General features: G+C 48.0%; 1 protein-coding gene across 1 annotated transcript in view; it reads left to right on the forward strand.

The window, feature by feature from the left end:
• The window catches only part of LOC135248951 (CUB and sushi domain-containing protein 1-like), a 238,486-nt gene that overhangs the window by 12,333 nt on the left and 201,637 nt on the right, over positions 1-24,516 (forward strand). Inside the window, exon 2 of the mRNA XM_064324101.1 lies at positions 22,143-22,359. Coding sequence (XP_064180171.1) covers positions 22,143-22,359 — 217 coding nt within the window. The remainder of the gene's footprint in view (positions 1-22,142; positions 22,360-24,516) is intronic.

Genomic DNA, 24,516 nt, shown 5'->3' on the forward strand with positions numbered 1-24,516 from the left:
TAGCAAAGTCCTGACACATGAATTTGTTGGTTTCTTTCAGAAAGGGCTTTCCGTGCTAAAGAGATTAAGATAAAAACTTTATTGTCTGTTTTCATGAAAATTTGTCTTGCATCACAAGCTCTAGAAATCTTCATAAATATAGCGATACATAAAACCATGATATACACATAAAAAACAAGAACAAAAACAACAGACAATGATGACATGCACATAAAAAATAAAATAATAAAAAGTTCACAGTTCATTGTGTGTGAGAGGCCATTTGTGTGCGTGTGTGTGTGTGTGTGTGTGTGTGTGAGAGACTTCACGGTCCATGTCCGTGTGTGCATGAGAGTGCTTGAATGGGAGGGGTGGGGGGGTTATAACACCACCTTGCACTTCTCTGAGCCTGTTGGTATGGAAGCGCTGTTTTATGTTTGATTTTGGTGACCCTTAATTCTAACTAAACTGAGCTTTCCTTGAACTTTGACCCTTGGGTTCTTCTTTGCCTTCCTCATCATCTTCCTCGCTGTGGTGCGGACAACATACACTTGGGTCTTCTTCCTGGCAAGTTTACAACTGTTCCAAATGCTTGAAACATTTTTTCATTATTGCCCTTACGAGGCGATAAGTTTAACAATTAATTATTGTAATTATTATAAACACGCAGTTTTATTGTACCCATTACCTAATTTGTGTAGATCAGGTAACCATCTTTTATTAAAATTTAAGTTAACTACAATAAAGCAGAGTGTGTATTTTACAAAAGCATAAAGGCTCAGTCACTATATCTGCACCATATTCCGTCCTGTTTCTACTTCAAAACGATCATACAACTTTTGAATATAGGTTGCTGTAGGTCAGGGATCATCAACTCTGGCCCTCAAATCCAAATCCAGCCCTGGTTTTCTTTTCTCCCGGGTAATTAGTGCTACTGATTGGCCAGACTGTCTTCACACCTGACTCCCAAAGGGAGGGTGAGTTGCTGATCCCTGCTGTAGGTGATTGTGGACAGCATGTTCATGTAAAGTTGGAATATACCTGCGTGCTGGTTTGTCGGAGGTGACTGTGAACGGTAGCAGCTTGTCGGTTTGGTGCTCTGGTGCTTCTGTTGTGGTTACTTTTCCTGTTTCTCCAGAAGCCATAAGCTCACTTTACTGATGGGAAGAAAACCTGTGAAAGTCCTTGTTAGTGCCTCGTTAAGCCTCGTTAGGCCTCATTAAGTTTCTGTACAGCCCAGGCGGTCTTCAGGTATGGAGCACCTCTGCTTATTCAGGCCCAGAGAATGCTGGGAAATGCATCGTCTACACAAGGTCACACATATCGTCACTGGGGTTTGTTTTGTCCTGACAGACCTGTGTGTGTGTGTGTGTGTGTGTGTGTGTGTATGTGTGTGTGTGCGCGTGTGTGTGTGTGTGTATCTGTGTGTTTGCGTGTGTGTGTTATGGGTATCTGACGTGCAGGAACAGATCGATGATGTAATGGTCAGGTGATCAGGTCTGCCTGTGGAACGTTACCTGAATTTTTTTATTGTTTGTTTACTGAGTTCACCGTGGAGAGAGGTTAGTTAATTCAGCGTCGGCTTTTTGCGTTTACTCATGTCAGCGAACTGTCAAACATTTTTGCCTAGAATTGATAGCGGTGGTTTCCTGCTGAAATACAAGAGTGGGCGGTGATGGCGCCGGTTTGTTTGTGGGCTTCTCTGGAGCGTTTCTCTCCTGTTATTTTCTGAGGGGAAGCGGATCTGATGGTCTACTGTAGGCCGGCCTGACTCCTCCCTGTTTATGAGTCTGATGGTCTACTGTAGGCCGGCCTGACTCCTCCCTGTTTATGGGTCTGATGGTCTACTGTAGGCCGGCCTGACTCCTCCCTGTTTATGGGTCTGATGGTCTACTGTAGGCCGGCCTGACTCCTCCCTGTTTATGGGTCTGATGGTCTACTGTAGGCTGGCCTGACTCCTCCCTGTTTCTGGGTCTGATGGTCTACTGTAGGCTGGCCTGACTCCTCCCTGTTTATGGGTCTGATGGTCTACTGTAGGCTGGCCTGACTACTCCCTGTTTATGGGTCTGATGGTCTACTGTAGGCTGGCCTGACTCCTCCCTGTTTATGGGTCTGATGGTCTACTGTAGGCCGGCCTGACTCCTCCCTGTTTATGGGTCTGATGGTCTACTGTAGGCCGGCCTGACTCCTCCCTGTTTATGGGTCTGATGGTCTACTGTAGGCCGGCCTGACTCCTCCCTGTTTATTATTTTGAGTCCACCAGCTGCTATCTTTCTTTTGTTTTCTGTGCCCTTTCGGGGCAGGGTGTCCTGGCCTTTCCCCCTGACTGCTGACACTATCCCAGGACTGAGGGGCTAATTCACCGCTGAGCTGGTGGGATTTCTGCTGGAAGATGTGGGGGTGGGTCTCCGTTCACCTGAGTCACCTGGGGGTGCATTTAATGTGTATTAGCCAATTAGGAAATGTCTTTTCTGGATCCTAGCAACTTGGCTCAGTTCGTAACAGTGTGTATGTACACACATGTGAGTGAGTGTGTGTGTGTGTTTGTGTTTGCGCGTGTGTGTGTGTGCATGCGTGTGCGCGTGTGTGTGCGTGTGCGTGCGTGTGCGTGCGTGTGTTTGCGTGTGTGTGCGTGTGTGTGTGTGTGTGTGAAGCCCTGAAGCTCCAAGTCTGCAGACATCCATCCTTGACTTTCACTTCCAAATAAAAGCATCTTTGCCCTTTAAAACAGTTTGACAAGTTAATTTTTTTATATCTGAATATCGTTTAATGTGGAGTCATATTTAAGAATAAATGTTGACTGAAAACAGGCAGGAAGTGTTAAGGTCTGTCTTACGGTCCCTGACCATGAGGAATGTGCAGAAAACAGTGTTCAGTGTTCGGTGTTTGTCTCCAGCTTCTGGCGCCTGAACACTGTGTTCCTGTCTCCTCAGAGAGAGACACAGCCCTGAATGTCAAGCAGTTAATTACTCTGCTGCGCTGATGTCAGAACTCTAGCGTGTCCGTGTGTGTGTGTGTCCGTGTCCGTGTGTGTGTGTGTGTGTCCATGTCCGTGTGTGTGTGGATGTGCCTGTGTGTGTGTGTGTGTGTGTGTGATACTGCAGGCTATAAGAGGTGTGGGAGGCAGTGTGTGGGTGGGGGGGGGGGGGGGGCAGTGTGTGAGGGGGCAGCGTGTGTGTGTGGGGGGGGGGCAGTGTGTGATTAATGCGTTTGCTCACTTTGAAGGAGAGGAGGCCAAGTAAACTTCACAAATACAAACCGCCCCCATTCCACCCCCCCCCCCCTCGCTCACCACCGCCCCCCCCCCATCCCTGCTGCTCCCTCGGGGGGGGGGCGGTACTGAAATGCGGGAGTTTAAGAGTAAACGCTGCTAACCAAACCAAAACACACGTGCCATAAGAACTTTACTGGTGAACGCTGATGAATGATTTAGTGTTTAGCTCGTATTTATTAATTATCAGGGTTCTAAACGGATCTCAAATGCCTGCTCTCATATTTCCGTGGTGACCTCGTTAGCGTTAGGCTCCGCCTCTCTTTGTGTTGGCGGCCTATTAAAGTTGCCGTACTGGTTCACTGAGCAACGCTGAAATCACCAGCTTTTAGTCACACTGCTGCGCCGTTATTAGCAGTGTCAGAGGCAGATTCCATTTCAGATCAGTCATTTCAGGATTTTAACTGAAATCCACTTCATGAATAGGAAAATGTGCAAATAATGTTCTCAGTTAATTTTCCATGAATATAGTGATATTTAGTTTGTTTCCTAAATTAGTCAAATGATTCTACAGTTTTAAAAAATGCGCTTTATTACTTGTGGAAGTACGGTAGGTCCTTTCCCCCTCATGACTTAAGTTCAGTTTCTTTCCGTTTTTAGTGGGCGTGTACGTGTTGAAAGACATGTTCCCGTGTGAGGGATCCCACGCTAACGTGCTAACACGTGCTAACACGTCCTAACACACAGTCTTCTCTGCATCGCACCTTTCCTGGCTGCCGGCCATTTTGTCTTTGGAAAGTGAAAACTCTGAGATTGTCCAACACAGAAGGCTTTAATTCGAATGCTGAACTGCGTGGGTGATGCATCTCCGCTTCTGCTACTATATGTGGTGGGAGCGGACGGACAGATGGACGGATGGACAGGCACGCAGACAGACAGACAGAGAGACAGACAAGCAGGCAGACTGACAGGCAGGCAGACAGGCAGGAAGGCAGTCAGACATGCAGGCAGACATGCAGGAAGGCCGTCAGACAGACAGGCAGACCGGCAGGCAGATAGACAGCCAGACAGACAGGCAAACAGACAGACACACAGACAGATGGGCGAGTGGGCGGACAGACAGACAGGCTTAGAGTAGTCCTCATTTCAAGCGATCAGAAACAACAGATTCAAAATATCTGAGGAAAAGCACTTTGAAACATTAAGAACAAGAAAATATATAAATAAATATAATTTCGCCCATCTCAAGTATTTTCTGCCAAATACCTACAGCCCCTCCGCCTCCCATTTTGAAGTTCTGCCCCAAATTGTGAGCACACAGCACCCCGATACTCTGTGTTTTTCTTTTGTACCTGATGTGACATGGGATCTTTGCAACTCTTTAAAAATAGGCAGTTTAGCCTGAGCAAGCGAGAGGTCTGCAAGTGCACGTAAATATATAGTGTACATATACACAAATGTTAGTCCCAGAGGACCACTCACCAAAAATGAGACCAGTTTCAGACAGATAGAGAGGTAGATACTGCATAGATACATAGTTAGATAAAAATGTGTGTGTGTGTGTGTGAGAGAGAGTGGGTGTGTGTGACTCATCTGTCCAGAAAAGCTGAGCTCAGCAGTAATATTTTAAGCGGCAGTACTGTCCACTCTGCTGGGGAACATCTGTATGGGTCTGTACTGGGGTACATCTGTATGGGTCTGTACTGGGGTACATCTGTATGGGTCTGTACTGGGGAACATCTGTATGGGTCTGTACTGGGGTACATCTGTACGGGTCTGTACTGGGGAACATCTGTATGGGTCTGTACTGGGGTACATCTGTACGGGTCTGTACTGGGGAACATCTGTATGGGTCTGTACTGGGGTACATCTGTATGGGTCTGTACTGGGGTACATCTGCACGGGTCTGTACTGGGGAACATCTGTATGGGTCTGTACTGGGGTACATCTGCACGGGTCTGTACTGGGGAACATCTGTATGGGTCTGTACTGGGGTACATCTGCACGGGTCTGTACTGGGGAACATCTGTATGAGTCTGTACTGGGGTACATCTGTATGGGTCTGTACTGGGGTACATCTGTACGGGTCTGTACTGGGGGACATCTGTATGGGTCTGTACTGGGGAACATCTGTATGGGCCTGTATTGGGGAACATCTGTATGGGTCTGTACTGCAGTACATCTGTATGAGTCTGTACTGGGGAACATCTGTATGGGTCTGTACTGGGGTACATATCCTCCTAGCTCACGCTGCAGTACAGACAGTGTGGGCTCATGCATAATTCAGAACTGACCCGCAGTGTGTAGGTGAGTCTGTATTTATTAGCCAACGCGTGTCACACGGCGATGGGAACAGCACTTGCTCTGTTGTTCTGCACAGTCCACTCAAACTACCTTACACAACCCGAGACTCAGTCTAACTTTCAGCCCACTGCAGTCAGCCCCAGGGGACATTGCAGAGCCACCTTTGATCTTCCCTCCTCCCTCCCTCTCCCTCGTTCCCTCTCTCATTGCCCCTCTCTCTCACTCCCTACTCTCTCTCTCCCTCGTTCCCTCTCTCATTGACCCTCTCTGTCTCTCCCTTGCTCCCTGTCACTCACTCTCTCATCCACCCCTCTCTCTGTCTCTCACTCTCTCACCAACTCTTTCAATCTCTCTCTCTCTCTTTCTCTCTCTCTCTCTCTCTGTCTCTCTCTCTCTCTCTCTCTTTCTCTCTCTCCTGTAGAAGAGGTTTAAATGGGTGCATGTGGGGTGAAGTTTATTTGGTCTTATGTGTTGATGTTGGTTCTGTAGAAATGGTGCAGTTGTGCTTATATCACAGTTGCTCTCTGGTTATAACTCCTGTGGGTATGGCTCTGTTTGAGCAGTGCAGTGTTGGGTCCCAGGTTAGGCAGCACAGCTGCTCTGCAGTTCTGTTTGAGCAGTGCAGTGTTGGGTTACAGGTTAGGCAGCACGGTTGTTTTGTGGTTGTATTTCAATGGCTGCGGTTGTTGTGCAGTTCTGTATGATCATTGTGGTTGGGTTTATTCTGTAATTTGTAAAATGTATTTATGGTTCTGTGAGGACCTGTGGTTGGGGCTATATCTCAGCCATATGGGCAGTGGTAGTTTCCTGGTTCTTTCTGAAAGGTGCAGTTCTTTTGTCCTTGTTTGCCGGTTCTTTCTGAAAAAAATATGGTTGTGTTGTGGTGGTGGTTTTATGGTTCTTTCTTAAAACTGTGGTTGTTTTTCACCTTGTTTTATGGTTTTATCTGAGCAACATGGTTGTTTTGTGGTTGTTTTATGGTTCTGATGCCGCTGGTTCAGCCACTGAAATGGGGCATGGGCTGCGTTCGGACCTGAGGTTTATGCTTTCTTCCCGGCGTTCCCTTCCCTTGCTTACAGGGAGGAATCCCCAAAATGCCCGGGGTAAATTACGGCAGCCACACACCAAAGTGGCGCTCAGTTCCTATTTATGAAACGGGAGGGAGCAATTCCATTCCCTCGCTCCCTCCCACCGTGGATATAAAGTACAGTAGGAAGGGAATCCCACAATGCATTGCTCTGCGTGAAGGAGGGAGGATGAGTCAGGATGCGAGGGAGGTTCAGTTCCGTTTTTTTGGATCGTTCCAGGTCTGTCCTCCCTGGCAGAGCACCTGTTAAGTTCACTTGTTGTACGTCACAAATTTAATCCCAAAATAGCTCACCGGAGAGTAGAGAGCAAGGGAAGGGAATGTGCTTAAAAAGCATCTCTGTGCAGCCCTGGGTCCTCTCCTGCCTGTTAATCACCAGCAGCTGAGCTGGGTGCAGTTTCAGTTTCTCCTAGAGATCTACTGAGCTACAGCACTACTGAGCTACAGTGCTACTGAGCTACAGAGTTACAGTGCTACTGAGCTACAGAGCTACAGAGCTACAGTGCTACAGAGCTACTGAGCTACAGCGCTACAGTGCTACTGAGCTACTGAGTTACAGTGCTACTGAGGTACAGTGCGCATTTAACTAGCTCACCGTGACGAGTGAGGCTACGAGCACAGTGCTTGAGCTACAAGCAGTTACAGTGCACTGGTCCTACGAGCTCGTATCACAGCAGCTACGGTGCTTCAGGCTCCCTAGACACAGCGCTACTGAGCTACTGAGTTACAGTGCTACTGAGCTACAGTGCGGCATTGCTACTGAGCTACTGTGCTACAGCGCTACTGAGCTACAGTGCTACAGCGCTACTGAGCTACTGACCTACTGAGCTACAGTGCTACTGAGCTACGGAGCTACAGCGCTACTGAGCTACAGTGCTGCAGTCCTACTGAGCTACAGCGCTACAGTGCTACTGAGCTACAGTTCTGCAGCGCTACAGTGCTACTGAGCTACAGTGCTGCAGTGCTACTGAGCTACAGCGCTACAGTGCTACTGAGGTACAGCACTACAGAGCTACAAACCTACAGCGCTACAGCGCTACTGAGCTACTGAGCTGCTCAACCAGATCTGAAAACCAATTAATTCACTGCATTACTGAGAAACCTCAAATGGAGGTTTAAAAAAAAAAAAATGTATACCACGCTTTTATATTGGCTTGCTGTCCCAATCAGGAGCCCATCTTAAGTCACCTGACAGGACCCCTGTGCGAAACCGCCAGGGTGGTGTAGTGGTTAGAGAACCAGCTCTTTCTTTCCACGGCTGCGGTTTCTGTTGTCCTCTGGATTAGGGTGTACCACTCCACACGCCTCTAAATGATAAAATATAATGTGTGTGTGTTTTTTTTTTTTTCTTTTCTTTTCTTTCCGGGCAAAGCTGCGTTGGCGAGCTCTCAGCTCCACAAAGCCAATGAGGAGTGACAGCGAGCCGCTGGTATCATTACCTGCGGACAATGGAGGAGGCGGAGTGTTGCCTGCAGCTGCATTGTCTGAAGAAGCATTGAGATTCAGGCTGGGGCCGGCTTACAGCGACGCACCGCGCGCGGGCTCTGATGCTAATGGAGGGGAGATTACGCTAGCGGCGTTAGCGCTGCCTGGCTCTCATTAACTGCAGTGTGGTAGGCCCTGTAAAGGAGACACAGTCTGTTTTTGGATTTTTGTTTCTCTTTTGGTGATGGATTTAAGACTTGCTCTTTAGTGATGATGTATAAGGCTTATAAAAGTCCCTCCCCCCCTAAATTCTGCTCAAATTGTTTTTTTTTCTTGATTTGGTACTCCACAATTTTAGATTTGCAATCACACACTTCACAAGTGCTGTAATTTCAACATGGTTCTGCAAGCCAAAATGTATGAGAAAGAAACCCTTTAATAAAAACTGAGATTCTGCACTTTAACCACATGAATTGTTTGAATTGTTTGATTACAAATCTAAAATTGTGGAGCACAGAGCTGAATCAAGAAAAGAAAAATATGTCTTTGTCCCAGACGTTATGAAGGGCACTGTATATATGCACACAGTGTAGTCTATTTGGACAGTGACACAATTCTTTGTTGTTTTTGCTCTGTACTCCAGTACATTGGATTTGGAATGAATAGTGAATACGAGGTTAAATAGCAGACTCTCAGCTTTAATTTCTGTGTATTGCATCCATATCGGGTGAACCATGCAGGAATTGCAGCCCCTTTTATACATAGTCCCCCATTTGGGGAACAAAAGTAATGGGAAGATTGGCTGCCAAGCTGTTTCTTGGCCAGCTGTGTGTTGTTGCATCATTAGTTCATGCAAAAGAAAGCTAACAAAAGGCCTAGAGTGGATTCCCCACGTGGAATTTGCATTTGGAGTCTGCCGCTGTTGTCTCTCAACATGAGGACCAAATAAGTGCCAATGCCAGTAAAGCAGGTCGTCATGGAGTGGAAAAATCTGAATACATCGATCAGAGACACGGCCAGAATGTTGGGTGTGTCAAAATCAACTGTTTGTTTCATTGCGAAGAAGCAAGAATATTCTGCTGAGTTCAGCAATGGCATCAAAAACCTGGTGGACTATGGATGGCCACTGTAGTGGATGGCCAAAATACAATCGTGAAGAAAAAACCTTTTTCAATTGTTGAACAGATGAAGAATACTCTCAAGGATGTAGGCATACTTGTCAAAGACTAGAATTAAGATAAGACCACGCTAGCATAACCTCAGAAGGTTTATCGCAAGATGGAAACCACTGGTGTGCCTTTAGAACAGCATAGCCAGTTTAGAGTTTGCTAAAAAAAAAATACATTATAAAACTTGTACAGCTCTAGAACAAAGTCTTCCATTCAATATGATGGGTGAGAAATACCAGCATCAACATCAACAGAGAAGGTCCTGTTCTTACAATGGAGCATAATTTATTTTCTGGCCAGCTTTGGAAAAGTTGTTCGACAGGTATTAAACTTTAATTTTTTTTGTGGAAAAATGTGGACTTGTCTCTGTGGTTCTCAGATTCAGACAGATGCAGTTTTGTCCCAGTCTTTCCTCTCTGCTTGTCTCCAAGACTGGCCTGTGCTTGTGGAGTCTGTACTCTTCTTGGGTTTAAAAAAACATGGTCTGGTAGTGTGCCAGGGTATGTTAATGTTTTAGGGCCAGAATTTTTTCTCATTTCTCTCATTCTCTCAATTTTTTCTCATTTGTTTGAAATTTTTTATTTACTTTTCATTTGGTGATGATTTTTGGTGGGGTTTTTTTGATGTTAGTGCTGTTTGCGCTGACTTCATATCAGTGCTGAGGATGACTTGTGTAAGTGTAGTGTCAGTGCTGAAATTTTATTTTCTTACATTAGTGTCATTGCTGAGGCTAATATGTGTTAGCAGCTGTCAGTCCTGGAACTGATTTGTGTTAGCATTTTGCCAATGTAGGCATTTATCTATGATAGAACATACATTAGTGTCAGTACTGAGGCTGATTTTTGTCTGTAATGTCATTTCTGAGGTTTATTTACCATGCTAGCATGTGTTGATGAGGTTTGCTTGTTAGCATGTGTTGGTGCTGAGATTTGATTGTTATCATGTGTTGGTGCTGAGGCTTGTTTGTTAGCATGTGTTGATGCTGAGGCTTGTTTGTTAGCGTGTGTTGATGCTGAGGCTTGTTTGTTAGCGTGTGTTGATACTGAGGCTTGTTTGTTAGCATGTGCTGTTGCTGAGATTTGTTTATTAGCATGTGCTGGTGCTGAGATTTGTTTATTAGCATGTGTTGGTGCTGAGATTATTTCCTTGGATGTGTTGGTGCTGAGACTTGTTTGTTAGCATGTGTTGGTGCTGAGACTTGTTTGTTAGCATGTGTTGGTGCTGAGGTTTGTTTTTTAGCATGTGTTGGTGCTGAGGTTTGTTTGTTAGCATGAGTTTTGGTGCTGAGATTATTTGCTTGGATGTGTTGGTGCTGAGACTTGTTTATTAGCATGCGTTGGTTGTGTGAGCCTCTGGATCAGTTCACTGATGGAATTCTTTGCCCTCAGCACTTGGCATTTCAGGGTCTTTTGCTAATTAGCTTGGGGGGTGGTGGGGTGGGGGGTTTGGCATTTCAGTGCAACCAAAATATAATGGGCCTTTTGTGTGTTTTAATTAGTAGTGCATTCTGACCTATTTCTGCCTTAGATGTATTACGATTATCTGTGTGCACTGAAGATATTTTTGCAAAGGTCTGCATGCAGACTATTGAGTGTTTGTCATATTTACAATAATCTTGCTGTGTAAGACTGCCATGTCAAGTAACTAGGTCAATAACTGATTTGAATATCTTGAAAGAAATCCTAATTAGTACATCTATCTGTAATCTTAATGCCATTAAAATGCCCCCTGAACTGGTTCTTCCGGAATGTTCTATCTGACTCCTGCCTTGCAGCTCCCTGTTGATTTGACCTTTGACCCCAGGCATTGTGGGGTTTGAAGTCTATATATGTTGTCCCCGGGGGAAGTCATGTCTGAGCCCCCGAGATCTGGATGCTTTCTGTAAAATGTTTTTTTTTTTTTTTTTTGACTTTTTAAAGTTTAAGTTTACTGCCACGGTTTCTCAACTCTCAACCTCCTGCCGGCTTTTCCAGGATCTATTCTCAACAAAAACTGAATACATTTAATACTGACCCTTGCCCACCAACTGACACACAGCATGTCAAACAGAATATCTCTCTCTCAATCTCTCTCTCTGTCTGTCTCTCTCACTGTCTCTCTGTCTCTCTCTGTTTCTCTCCCCGTCTCTCTCCCTGGTAATATTAATTAAGATGATGTTTTTTGATAGAATGGGACTCACTGTGCAGGCGAGGCAGAAGAGTTTTTGAGCCTGAATGACTGCATGGGAAACGCTCTTCTTGTGTAGGGTTAGGGTGAGGGAACGCTCTTCTTGTGTAGGGTTAGGGTGAGGGAACGCTCTTCTTGTGTAGGGTTAGGGTTGGGGAACGCTCTTCTTGTGTAGGGTAGGGTGAGGACGCTCTCTTGTGTAGGGTTAGGTTAGGGTTGGGGAACGCTCTTCTTGTGTAGGGTAGGGTTAGGGTTGGGGAACGCTCTTCTTGTGTAGGGTTAAGGTGGGGAACGCTCTCTTGTAGGGTTAGGTGAGGGAACGCTCTTCTTGTGTAGGGTTAGGGTTGGGAACGCTCTTCTTGTGTAGGTTAGGTGGGAACGCTCTTCTGTGTAGGGTTAGGGTTGGGGAATGCTCTTCTTGTGTAGGGTTAGGTTGGGAACGCTCTTCTTGTGTAGGGTTGGGTGAGGAACGCTCTCTTGTGTAGGGTTAGGGTTGGGGAATGCTCTCTTGTGTAGGGTTAGGGTTGGGAATGCTCTTCTGTATAGGTTAGGTGAGGGAACACTCTTCTTGTGTAGGGTTAGGGTTGGGAACGCTCTCTTGTGTAGGGTTAGGGTTGGGAATGCTCTTCTTGTGTAGGGTTAGGGTGGAGGAACGCTCTTCTTGTGTAGGGTTAGGTTAGGGTTGGGAACGCTCTTCTTGTGTAGGGTTAGGGTGAGGGAACGCTCTTCTTGTGTAGGTTAGGTTGGGGAACGCTCTTCTTGTGTAGGGTTAGGGTGAGGGAACGCTCTTCTTGTGTAGGGTTAGGGTTGGGAACGCTCTTCTTGTGTAGGGTTAGTGATGAGAACGCTCTCTGTGTAGGGTTAGGGCTAGGGTTGGGGAACGCTCTTCTTGTGTAGGGTTAGGGTTAGGGTTGGGGAACGCTCTTCTTGTGTAGGGTTAGGGTTAGGGTTGGGGAACGCTCTTCTTGTGTAGGGTTAGGGTTGGGGAACGCTCTTCTTGTGTAGGGTTAGGGTGAGGGAACGCTCTTCTTGTGTAGGGTTAGGGTTGGGGAACGCTCTTCTTGTGTAGGGTTAGGGTTGGGGAACGCTCTTCTTGTGTAGGGTTAGGGTTGGGGAACGCTCTTCTTGTGTAGGGTTAGGGTTGGGGAACGCTCTTCTTGTGTAGGGTTAGGGTTGGGGAACGCTCTTCTTGTGTAGGGTTAGGGTGAGGGAACACTCTTCTTGTGTAGGGTTAGGGTTGGGGAACGCTCTTCTTGTGTAGGGTTAGGGTTGGGGAATGCTCTTCTTGTGTAGGGTTAGGGTGAGGGAACGCTCTTCTTGTGTAGGGTTAGGGTTAGGGTTGGGGAACGCTCTTCTTGTGTAGGGTTAGGGTGAGGGAACGCTCTTCTTGTGTAGGGTTAGGGTTGGGGAACGCTCTTCTTGTGTAGGGTTAGGGTGAGGGAACGCTCTTCTTGTGTAGGGTTAGGGTTAGGGTTGGGGAACGCTCTTCTTGTGTAGGGTTAGGGTTGGGGAACGCTCTTCTTGTGTAGGGTTAGGGTGAGGGAACACTCTTCTTGTGTAGGGTTAGGGTTGGGGAACGCTCTTCTTGTGTAGGGTTAGGGTTGGGGAACGCTCTTCTTGTGTAGGGTTAGGGTTGGGGAATGCTCTTCTTGTGTAGGGTTAGGGTTGGGGAACGCTCTTCTTGTGTAGGGTTAGGGTTGGGGAACGCTCTTCTTGTGTAGGGTTAGGGTTGGGGAACGCTCTTCTTGTGTAGGGTTAGGGTTGGGGAACGCTCTTCTTGTGTAGGGTTAGGGTTGGGGAACGCTCTTCTTGTGTAGGGTTAGGGTTAGGGTTGGGGAACGCTCTTCTTGTGTTGGGTTAGGGTTGGGGAATGCTCTTCTTGTGTAGGGTTAGGGTTGGGGAACGCTCTTCTTGTGTAGGGTTAGGGTTGGGGAATGCTCTTCTTGTGTGGGGTTAGGGTTAGGGTTGGGGAACGCTCTTCTTGTGTAGGGTTAGGGTTAGGGTTGGGGAACGCTCTTCTTGTGTAGGGTTAGGGTTGGGGAATGCTCTTCTTGTGTAGGGTTAGGGTTAGGGTGAGGGAACACTCTTCTTGTGTAGGAGGCTCTTTAACGCCTACACTGGGCCTTGAAAGGGGCTGGGGGGTTGTTCTTTTTCTTTAAAAAATATTCTTTATTTCAGCATATTTTTGATATTTACAGAGGTCTCTAATGGCCTGCGGGCTTTGTAATGGCTTCTTGCAGTATCAGCCCAGCTTCCTGTAGAATCGGTCCAGCTTCCTGTAGAATCAGCCCAGCTTCCTGTAGAATCAGCCCAGCTTCCTGTAGAATCGGCCCAGCTTCCTGTAGTATCGGCCCAGCTTCCTGTAGAATCGGCCCAGCTTCCTGTAGAATCGGCCCAGCTTCCTGTAGAATCGGCCCAGCTTCCTGTAGAATCGGCCCCGCTTCCTGTAGAATCGGCCCCGCTTCCTGTAGAATCGGCCCTGCTTCCTGTAGAATTGGCCCCACTTCCTGCATCAGCAGTGAAGAAGGTGTTTTGTTCAACACATGAAAGAAGTGCCTCATAGAAGCAGCGTAATTGGAAATGGCTCCTGCTTGTGCAGTTCCAAGTTGTGGGGGATAAGAAAATGACAAAATCATCGAAGTCATTTTCACCCACCGCCTTTAGGCAACTCAGATCTGCTGAAAGTGAGGCTAGTGGTCCTCAAACGGGATGTCAGCATGCCAGCACTGTCCTCCCTCTCCCAGGCGCTCTCTGCTGAAACCACTTATCTGCAAATTCAGGCTGGAATAAATAACACTAGGCGACATAGCTGAAGCTCTCTTCTGTTTGTGCGTCGGGTATAATAGTGGCTTCAGTTTGTAAGTGGCTTTGTCCGCTGTTAGGCATTCGAGAAAAGAGGCAAGGGCTTGTTTTTCTTAAGAACCGAAAAGCGAAGAAGTGCCTCTTTGAAATTTAAATGAATATATAATTTCATAATTGTGAATAAACTCTTGAATTGATGTGTTGAAATGTACTGCCTCTGGAAACAAACACAATGTGGTACAAGCTGCTGTGGAGATGCATAAAGAGCAGTTTTTCACTTTAAACCTCAAACCATCCGTGCCCTTTTTGCTTTCTGTTGTACAACTGGCAGACTATCAGAAACTTCGATAAATATCTAAAATATCCTTGTTTTTTTTGTTTTTTTTTTTAAATGTCTGTGCCAATCAAGAATGTACACAAAAACTGAAATAAAAATGCAAAAAAAACCATTTTTATTTAAGTTTTAGTGTACGTTCTTGATTGGCCCAGACTACTATACTATAGATGTCTAGGTTGAGGTCAGCAGTCAGCATAGGCGTAAATTAGTTGATGGAAAATTCCACACTGATATTGAACCTTTTTTAAAAAAATGATAAAAATAGTAATACATCGTTTTTCCTGGCTCAAAGTAGGGCTTAGGTGGTGACTTTGTGTGAGAGTGACTGCAGTCGATCTGGCTTCACTGCCACTGTCAACTCAACGTGTCGTCTGTATTTAGAATGTAAAATTTTGTAAAGTCTTCAAGAGACCACCACAAGGCTAAAAAAAAATGTGACAAAAATAAGAATTTGGAACAATTTAAATCGCTGATTTATTTATTTTATTTATAAAGGTCACATTTTGTAAGTGCCAGATTTGGGAGGAAATTTAGGCTTTGCTGAAGGGTGAAGTCATTGCCAGGGGATCGTTCTGCAGGAATAATGGAACTGCAATGCCTTTCATTGTGTCACTCACTTAGGGTACAATATTAATTAACATTTTTACTTAATGAATCCATGCAAATTCCAGCTTAATGTATTTAAATTATTTTTATGCATTCACTCAAAGAATGCCTGTACCACCGTCCTTTTGTCACTGCTGTTAGCGCTTAATTTGGGTATTTGCCAAATCCCAAACCATTTCCCATTCATTCCATTGTGAAGAGACTGTCTATTTGCATAAACAATTATCACATATTTCGGATATTTAATGGGATTTTGCTCAGTTACATTGCACAATGATCTAGAGATGTAGCCTAGTTAAAGGTTGGCAGGTATGGCTTAAATAAACCTAATAAAGACTCAAAACCTCTTAAATTTACGAAGGCGTGCGGTTTCTGTACCACTGTTGAGTGGCCCCCCCGGTCATCGGCACTAGTGGCCCCCGCGGTCATCAGCACTAGTGGCCCCCGCGGTCATCGGCACTAGTGGCCCTGCGGTCATCGGCACTAGTGGCCCTGCGGTCATCGGCACTAGTGGCCCCCGTGGTCATCGGCACTAGTGGCCCCGCAGTCATCAGCACTAGTGGCCCCTGCGGTCATCAGCACTAGTGACCCCCGCACTAGTGGCCCCGTGGTCATCAGCACTAGTGGCCCCGTGGTCATCAGCACTAGTGGCCCCGACGATCATCAGCACTAGTGGCCCCCGCGGTCATCAGCACTATTGGCCCCTACGATCATCAGCACTAGTGGCCCCCGTGGTCATCAGCACTAGTGGCCCCCGTGGTCATCAGCACTAGTGGCCCTGCGGTCATCAGCACTAGTGGCCCCCATGATCATCAGCACTAGTGGCCCTGCGGTCATCAGCACTAGTGGCCCCTACGATCATCAGCACTAGTGGCCCTGTGGTCATCAGCACTAGTGGCCCCTACGATCATCAGCACTAGTGGCCCCCGTGGTCATCAGCACTAGTGGCCCCCGCGGTCATCGGCACTAGTGGCCCTGCGGTCATCAGCACTAGTGGCCCCCCCGGTCATCAGCACTAGTGGCCCCCGCGGTCATCAGCACTAGTGGCCCTGCGGTCATCAGCACTAGTGGCCCCGCGGTCATCAGCACTAGTGGCCCCGTGGTCATCAGCACTAGTGGCCCTGCGGTCATCAGCACTAGTGGCCCTGCGGTCATCAGCACTAGTGGCCCCGTGGTCATCAGCACTAGTGGCCCCCATGGTCATCAGCACTAGTGGCCCTGCGGTCATCAGCACTAGTGGCCCCCGCGGTCATCAGCACTAGTGGCCCTGCGGTCATCAGCACTAGTGGCCCCGCGGTCATCAGCACTAGTGGCCCCGTGGTCATCAGCACTAGTGGCCCCGCGGTCATCGGCACTAGTGGCCCCGCGGTCATCAGGGTGTGTGTGTGTGTGTGTGTGTGTGCCTGTGTGAGTGTGTGTGTGTGCATGCATGTGTTTGTTTGTGTGCATGTAAGTGTGTGTATGTTGAAACAGAGCTCATTGTCCTTCACTGCTGCAGTCAACCTCTTGGAAAGAGAGAATGGTGGGATGACGAGGGAGGGGTGTTTGGTAAATGGTAAATGGTAAATGGTAAATGGACTGCATTTATATAGCGCTTTTATCCAAAGCGCTTTACAATTGATGCCTCTCATTTGCCAGAGCAATTGGGGGTTAGGTGTCTTGCTCAAGGACACTTCGGCACGCCCACGGCGGGGTTTGAACCGGCAACCCTCCGACTGCCAGACAATCGGTCTTACCTCCTGAGCTATGTCTCCCCCGGAAGGAGAGAATGTCACAGTCCTTCGGGAGAATGAGCAGAGATCATATTCAGCTTTCAGTGGGCTACGGCTTGTTTGTCTCCATATTTCACATTGGAAATCTGCCATACTGAACGGAATTCCCATTCCTGTAGCATTCCGGCAGTGCGGTGTGATGCCCTGTGGCCACTGACACTGACTCCGCCCACATACCGCTGGGGACAGGACCCTGACTCCGCCCACATACCGCTGGGGACAGGATCCTGACTCCGCCCACATACCGCTGGGGACAGAACCCTGACTCCGCCCACATACCGCTGGGGACAGAACCCTGACTCCGCCCACATACCGCTGGGGACAGAACCCTGACTCCGCCCACATACCGCTGGGGACAGGACCCTGACTCCACCCACATACCGCTGGGGACAGGACCCTGACTCCGCCCACATACCACTGGGGACAGAACCCTGACTCCACCCACATACCACTGGGGACAGAACCCTGACTCCACCCACATACCACTGGGGACAGAACCCTGACTCCACCCACATACCGCTAGGTACAGAACCCTGACTCCACCCACATACCGCTGGGGGCAGGACCCTGACTCCACCCACATACCGCTGTGGACTCCACCCACATACCGCTGGGGACAGAACCCTGACTCCACCCACATACCGCTGGGGACTCCGCCCATATACCGCTGGGGATGGGACTTATAACAATGATGACAACCACTTTCACTCAGCTATCAGCATTCAGCAGAGTGTGTTATTTATTATGAAGTAATGAAAACAAATATTTCTACTTAGTCTGCCTGTATATGGCACATTAATTAATTATGACAATTTGTGGCAACAGTAAATATTTGTGATCCACAGCAGCGCATGGAAATGAAAGTGGATGCGTCTGCATGCGACGGTGTCAGCGCATGGAAATGAAAGGGGATGCGTCTACATGCGACAGTGTTAGCGCATGGAAATGAAAGGGGATGCGTCTGCATGCGACGGTGTCAGCGCATGGAAATGAAAGGGGATGCGTCTGCATGCGACTGTGTCAGTGCGCTGAACACAGTTGACCCCCCAGTTGGGTGAATGAATCCGGCATTAACGGCGGCTCGTGCTGCCGGGGGCGATGTTCACGCTGCGTTTGTGGAGCGATGTTGGCGGGCGTGGGCGAGGGAGCCCCAACCGGCTGCCTGAAGCGCTGATGGACTGACCTGCTGACCAGTGGGGAAAAGAGCGATAGACCTGCGTCCGGCGCCATTCCGGCTCTTTACAGCCACCTCATGCAGCCATTAGGGCAGGAACTGGGATGACAGCAACATCACCATTACAGAGACGGGCCTGGAAGCAGCCGGCTGCAATCCAGCAGTCTGGCATTGATTTAGTGGCCTTGAGCCCAACTGGGAAATCTGCACTTTAAGCAAATAAGGAAATTAATAATAATAATTCACAATAATAATAATAATAATAATAATAATAATAATAATAATAAATAACGTATGTAATTACTTTGCCTTGTCGCTCTTATGAATGCTTATTTACCTGTAAAGTAAATGCTAGGTGCTCGTCTGTTTCTGTCTGAAACAGGAAACCATGGTGACCTTGTCAAATGAGACTGCTGAAACCACGGTAACTGGAAATGATTTACTGCAGATGCAGCAGTGTGCCACAGCCTTTGCTTCATGTCTGTCTCTGGACTAACGTGCGTGTGCGTGTGTGTGTGTGTGCGTGTGTGAGTGCGTGTAAGTGTGTGTGTGTGCATGTGTGTGTTTCATGTTGAGCATGGTGTGTTGGTGGTTGTCCGTACTGGTGTGTTATGAGTGCGTTGTGCGTTGTGTTACTGTCATCATACTGAATGCGTGTGTGTGTTTGTGCCTGTGTGTGTGTGTGTGCCTGTGTGTTTGTGTGTCTTGTGCAGGTGTGTGTTTGCGGTTGTGATTGTGTATGTACATATGTGTGTGTGTGCGTGTGCAAGTGTATGTGTATGTTTGTAGACAAACAGTTCTCTCTGTAATACTCTGAGCTGTAGTGTGTGATCAGTATGTTTCCTCTGTAGTGGGGTCTGTGGGTTATGAGTTTGTCTACTGGGGCGCTGATATACTCTGCAGGTGGCTGGTGGAACAAAGCGAGCCCCCCTAAGCAAACCCCAGTGTCTCAGAGCAGCCCCCACACCCCGGTTTGGGGAGGGGAGGGGGTTTGGGGTGGGGGGGGTGGGTTCAGAGAGAGGTGAGTTGCTGGGGTGTTGCGCTAAGTCTTTACAGGCAGCTCTGCTTGCTGCAGAGAGCTTCAGAGAGACACTGCAGTGTTAGTTATGTCTCGATAAAGCAGAAACATGCAATGCGTGTTAAGGGCCTGAAGAAGACCTCGCAAACATCGCAGGCCTCATATGGTGTGTAAAAGAACCACGCGTGCTCCAGCCTCATCCTGGGCCATCCTCATCATCAGCCTGGAATCTTGGAGCGCTAATGGAGTCAGAGTCTGCGTCCCTCTCCGCGCGCATCGCAGCGGGTTGTCACGGGTTCGCATCCTTCCTGTCCATCATCTGGAGCACCCGCCCCTTCCTCTTCGCCTGCTCAGCCCAGCTCTTAGTCCAGGTGCTGATCACCTCCCATCTGGACGCCTGCACCTCCCTCCTCACCTCCCTCCTCACTGTCCCCCTACTCAGCCCAGCTCTTAGTCCAGGTGCTGATCACCTCCCATCTGGACGCCTGCACCTCCCTCCTCACCTCCCTCCTCACTGTCCCCCTACTCAGCCCAGCTCTTAGTCCAGGCACAGATCACCTCCCATCTAGACTCCTGAACCTCGCTCCTCGCTGGCCTCCCTGCCTCCACCACCAGACCTTTGCAGCTCCTCCACAACACTGCTGCTCCTCTGATCTACAGCCTCCCCAGACTCAGCCATGTCACTCCCCTTCTCACCTCCCTCCCCTGGTTACCTATATGGGTTTGCAGAAAATGTAACACCTTGCTTCTATCGGGCTGCTAAATAAACAGCTTTGTTATATTTTCATAAGTTCATTAGGCACTGACTCACCAAACAGGAGTGTCCATTTTTCTGCTCGCTCTGGATATCTGGCCCCCTTCCCCTCATGAGCCTGCACTTCCAGGTCACGTCTCCTGTCTGCTCTGCCCCCTGGTGGTGGAATGAGCTTCCCGCTGCAGTCAGAACAGCGGAAACACTGCCCATCTTCCCACTGCAGTCAGAACAGCAGAAACACTGCCCATCTTCCACTGCAGTCAGAACAGCAGAGAACCCTGCCCATCTTCCCTCCTCACTGCAGTCAGAACAGCAGGAACCCTACCCATCTTCCCACTGCAGTCAGAACAGCAGAAACCCTGCCCATCTTCCACTGCAGTCAGAACAGCAGAAACCCTGCCCATCTTCCCTCTGCAGTCAGAACAGCAGAAACACTGCCCATCTTCCACTGCAGTCTTTCTTTCTTTCTTTCTGTCTTTCTTTCTTTCTTTCGATTTCCTTTTGGATCATGCTATAGCAATAGCTGCATAAAAAAGATATATTTTTTACTTTGATTTGGTACTTTGATACTTGGTACTTTGATTTTTGTCAGAGTACAAATTGTTGTTTGTTAGGTTAAAATTATACTTATTGATTATAAATGGGCCCCTGTCCCTTTTTTGGCAATATCATATTTTTGTATTCCTGAGAGTAACACTGATGTTCTGCACTACGGTTCTTCGCTGTGGCTAGCAACGTACCCTAAGTGATGATAATGTAATAGAAACAAAGCCCTCTCCCATACCGGAAAAAACTATTAAATCACTGAGCATACTCCTCTTAGCACTAGAGATGCTGAAGAGCAAACAGCCTTTTCATACTTACTGAGATAGCGTGCCATGCCCAAAAGCATGTTGTTCATTGAAAAATGTATTTATTTATTTATTTATTTATTTATTTATTTATTTGGCAGGGACAATACACATTGATCAACATCACTATTATGTGATGTAAATGTGCCAGATTTAGCTAGATCGCTAATTTTCATCTGTTGTCCCTGGGCAGGCTGATGTTAACACAAAAAATTAAAATTAGCATGGCTAATTAGCATGGCTTGCTAACTAGCTTATTTAGCAGGTGCTAAATGTTTTTGATTGACAGTGGAAGCCCCGTCTGTGAGTGCTGTCAGTATGGCTGAAGGAACCGGGTCGGATTTTACGGGCTGTCTGTTAACACTCACAGCAGTTTCCGTCAGAGTGTTTTTGGGTGTAAATAAAGATGGATGATAGAGCTCTGATGGATGGCCCCAGGGCATTCTGGGACTGTCAGAGCAGGTAAGCGACAGGCGTGTTACCCGGACTCGAGGCAGATGGGTGCCCAGAACACTTAATGCTGAAAACGCTTCTGCAAGTCCACCAGAACTGCCAGAAAATCATGTCGCTAGGCAACAGGCACGGTCATAGGAGGGAAGAGGTGACGGTTGACCACAACCGTGGTGTTCTATAATTGGAGGAATCTGGAGGAACTTCCTGGATTTTGAAGGGTTAAAGTATTTTGAATGATCATTTGGCCCCAGTCTGGGTTTACTCCAAACAGCCAGACAGGCCTGGTGGGCTTCAAACACTCACCGAGCTCTCGCTTGACTGTCATCTGAAAGATCTGCTGCCAAACAGCTCATTCTCCTAATGAGCAGGGCTAATGATGTCACCAGTGTTAATGAGCAGGGCTAATGATGTCACCAGTGTTAATGAACAGGGCTAATGATGTCACCAGTGTTAATGAGCAGGGCTAATGATGTCACCAGTGTTAATGAGCAGGGCTAATGATGTCACCAGTGTTAATGAACAGGGCTAATGCTGTCACCAGTGTTAATGAGCAGGGCTAATGATGTCACCAGTGTTAATGAGCAGGGCTAATGATGTCACCAGTGTTAATGAGCAGGGCTAATGATGTCACCAGTGTTAATGAGCAGGGCTAATGATGTCACCAGTGTTAATGAGCAGGGCTAATGATGTCACCAGTGTTAATGAGCAGGGCTAATGATGTCACCAGTGTTAATGAGCAGGGCTAATGATGCCACCAGTGTTAATGAGCAGGGCTAATGATGTCACCAGTGTTAATGAGCAGGGCTACTGAGATCACCAGTGTTAATGAGCACTGATGAGATTGTGGAGGGGGTGGGGCTTTTATACAACTGGAGAGAGGGTGGGGCTTTTATTAACTGCAGTGAAATGCAGTGAAAAGTGCAATATCGTTTGGTGAACTGAAGTGAATAATGCATTATTGGTCAGTGAATAGTGCTCTCATTCTCTGACCCTGCTGTTCTTCCCACCCCCCCCCCCCCCAAACTCTCCTCCAGCCCAAAACTGCAGCTACACCCTGCGGGAACCCAACGGGACCATAGAGAGCCCGGGATATCCCTACGGATACCCCAACTATGCCAACTGCACCTGGGTGGTGCCCGCGCCCGAACACGCACGTGTGCAGCTGCTGTTCCAGGGGTTCGCCCTGGAGGAGGACTTCGACATCCTGTCCGTCTACGACGGTCCACCCCGCCCCGGCAACCTGCTCGCCAGGTGAGAGAGGAGGGGAGTCTCGGGGGGGGGCAGGGACGGGAGGGGGGTCTGGTTTCGGTGCCTGAGCTACCTGTGGAATTACAGCTGGTGTTACAGCCATTTGCTCTGCGGATAAAGAGGAGATTCTGCATGCCCTGTTATTTTATGTAGCTGTGCTTGTGCATAAAAAGTGGAGTGCGTGCTTTTCATTGTGAGGACAATATTAAGACAGGTGTTCAGCGAATCCTGACGTGCGTGGGAGAGTCTCGCAGAGCGCGTTCCACTGCGTTCCGTGCGGAAGGCTCTCTTCAGTCCCCCGCCATTCCGTAATGGGGTGCGCTGAAACAGGCTCTTTCTGTCATTAATTATGTATCGATCGCGTTCACTGAAACGCAGCAATTATACCGACAGAATCCTGAGGGTGTTTAAAAATCACAAAGGAGATGAGCTATGAAGTGAAGGAAGGAGAGAAACAATGGCGTTAATTGACTTGTGATTGTGGTAATGTACACGTGTGTGTTAATAATACTGTAAGGTAATGAGCGATCTGTCATTCAGGTTTTTATGGTTGTGCTTCTCTGAAAAATGTTTTTACCATTGAGCGCAATGCAGTGCAATCAAGGCAATGAAAAAAACATTATTTTACAGTCAGTTCCATCTTAAACTGGGACTCAATAGTTTCTAAATGAGACTCAGTAGTTTTTAATTAAACCCAGTAGTTTCCTGATGACACTCGATAGTTTCTAAATGAGACTCAGTAGTTAATAAATGAGTCACGATAGCCCCTCTCCTTTCACCATAAGCCCCTCCCCCTTCTGTATGTCAGGTGCCTGTGACTCCACCCCCTGTCACTGACAGAATGTGTACTGAGAACAGAGAGAATATGCACTGAGAACAGAGTGAATGTGTACTGAGAACTGAGAGAATGTGCACTGAGAACAGAGAGAATGTGCACTGAGAACAGAGAGAATGTGCACTGAGAACAGAGAGAATGTGCACTGAGAACAGAGAGAATGTGCGCTGAGAACAGGGAGAATGTGCACTGAGAACAGGGAGAATGTGCACTGAGAACCGGGAGAATGTGCTCTGAGAACAGGGAGAATGTGCACTGAGAACAGAGAGAATGTGCACTGAGAACAGAGAGAATGTGCACTGAGAACAGAGAGAATGTGCACTGAGAACAGGGAGAATGTGCACTGAGAACAGAGAGAATGTGCACTGAGAACAGGGAGAATGTGCACTGAGAACAGAGGGAATGGGCACTGAGTCATGGAGACTGTGCCAGAACTATGCGGGTTTCGGTAATATTTGCCATCGCATTTGAAACTGGAAGCATAACAAAACACTTGACACAAAAGCTTTATTATTGAAGTCTAAATTCCTGGACTGCAGCCATGAATAAAACGACCTAACGTTTGTGTTTCGGGTGTTTTGGCTCCAACCTCAGTTTTGAACATTTAGTCAAATTTCCCTTTTCCCATCTATTTCAGTTATTAATAAGCCTTGGGGGTCTCTGCTCTGCGTTCACAATTACTCTGTACAAATGGAAAAAGGAGTAAACGAGCTTGAATCCAGCGTGAGATGAGTGCCGCTGTGCCCTGGGGAAGCTCGAACCCTTGGCTGACACCCGCGGCCCTGTAATCATGGGAGAAGGGCTCCCCCTCAAGCGGCCCTCTTGCGCTGGCACTTACATTATAGTGCTGGCGGCTGATTCGCGGCTCGGTGGCGGCTGTGCCCCGCTGTCCTCGTTACTGAGTTCGTGCGCGCGGGACCGCGCCCCGGCTGGCCCGCGAACCGCTCCAGGGCCGTCCGCCCAATTCAGCGGTAGCATCAGAAGCAGAAAGGTTTCGGTAAGCGGCCCGTCCCCCAGCGGAGCTCCAGCGGCGTGTGGCCTGCTCTCCCTCCCCGCCTCTGGAGAGAGAGGTTCTTAAAATGCGTGTAAATTAGTTTGCACCCCAGGGCAGGGCTGAGGTGCTCCGTGTCCCTCGTTTAAAGGCAGTGGCGTCCTGCCCAAGGGGAACGTTGGTTCGCCGCTCCACCTCCGCCGCGTCTCAGTCCTTTCCTTTCCTCCTCCGCCCCGTCTCCGTCCTTTCCTTTCCTCCTCCGCCCCGTCTCAGTCCTTTCCTTTCCTCCTCCGCCCCGTCTCCATCCTTTCCTTTCCTCCTCCGCCCCGTCTCA

Source organism: Anguilla rostrata, chromosome 1, assembly GCF_018555375.3.
Source record: "Anguilla rostrata isolate EN2019 chromosome 1, ASM1855537v3, whole genome shotgun sequence".
Taxonomy (NCBI): domain Eukaryota; kingdom Metazoa; phylum Chordata; class Actinopteri; order Anguilliformes; family Anguillidae; genus Anguilla; species Anguilla rostrata.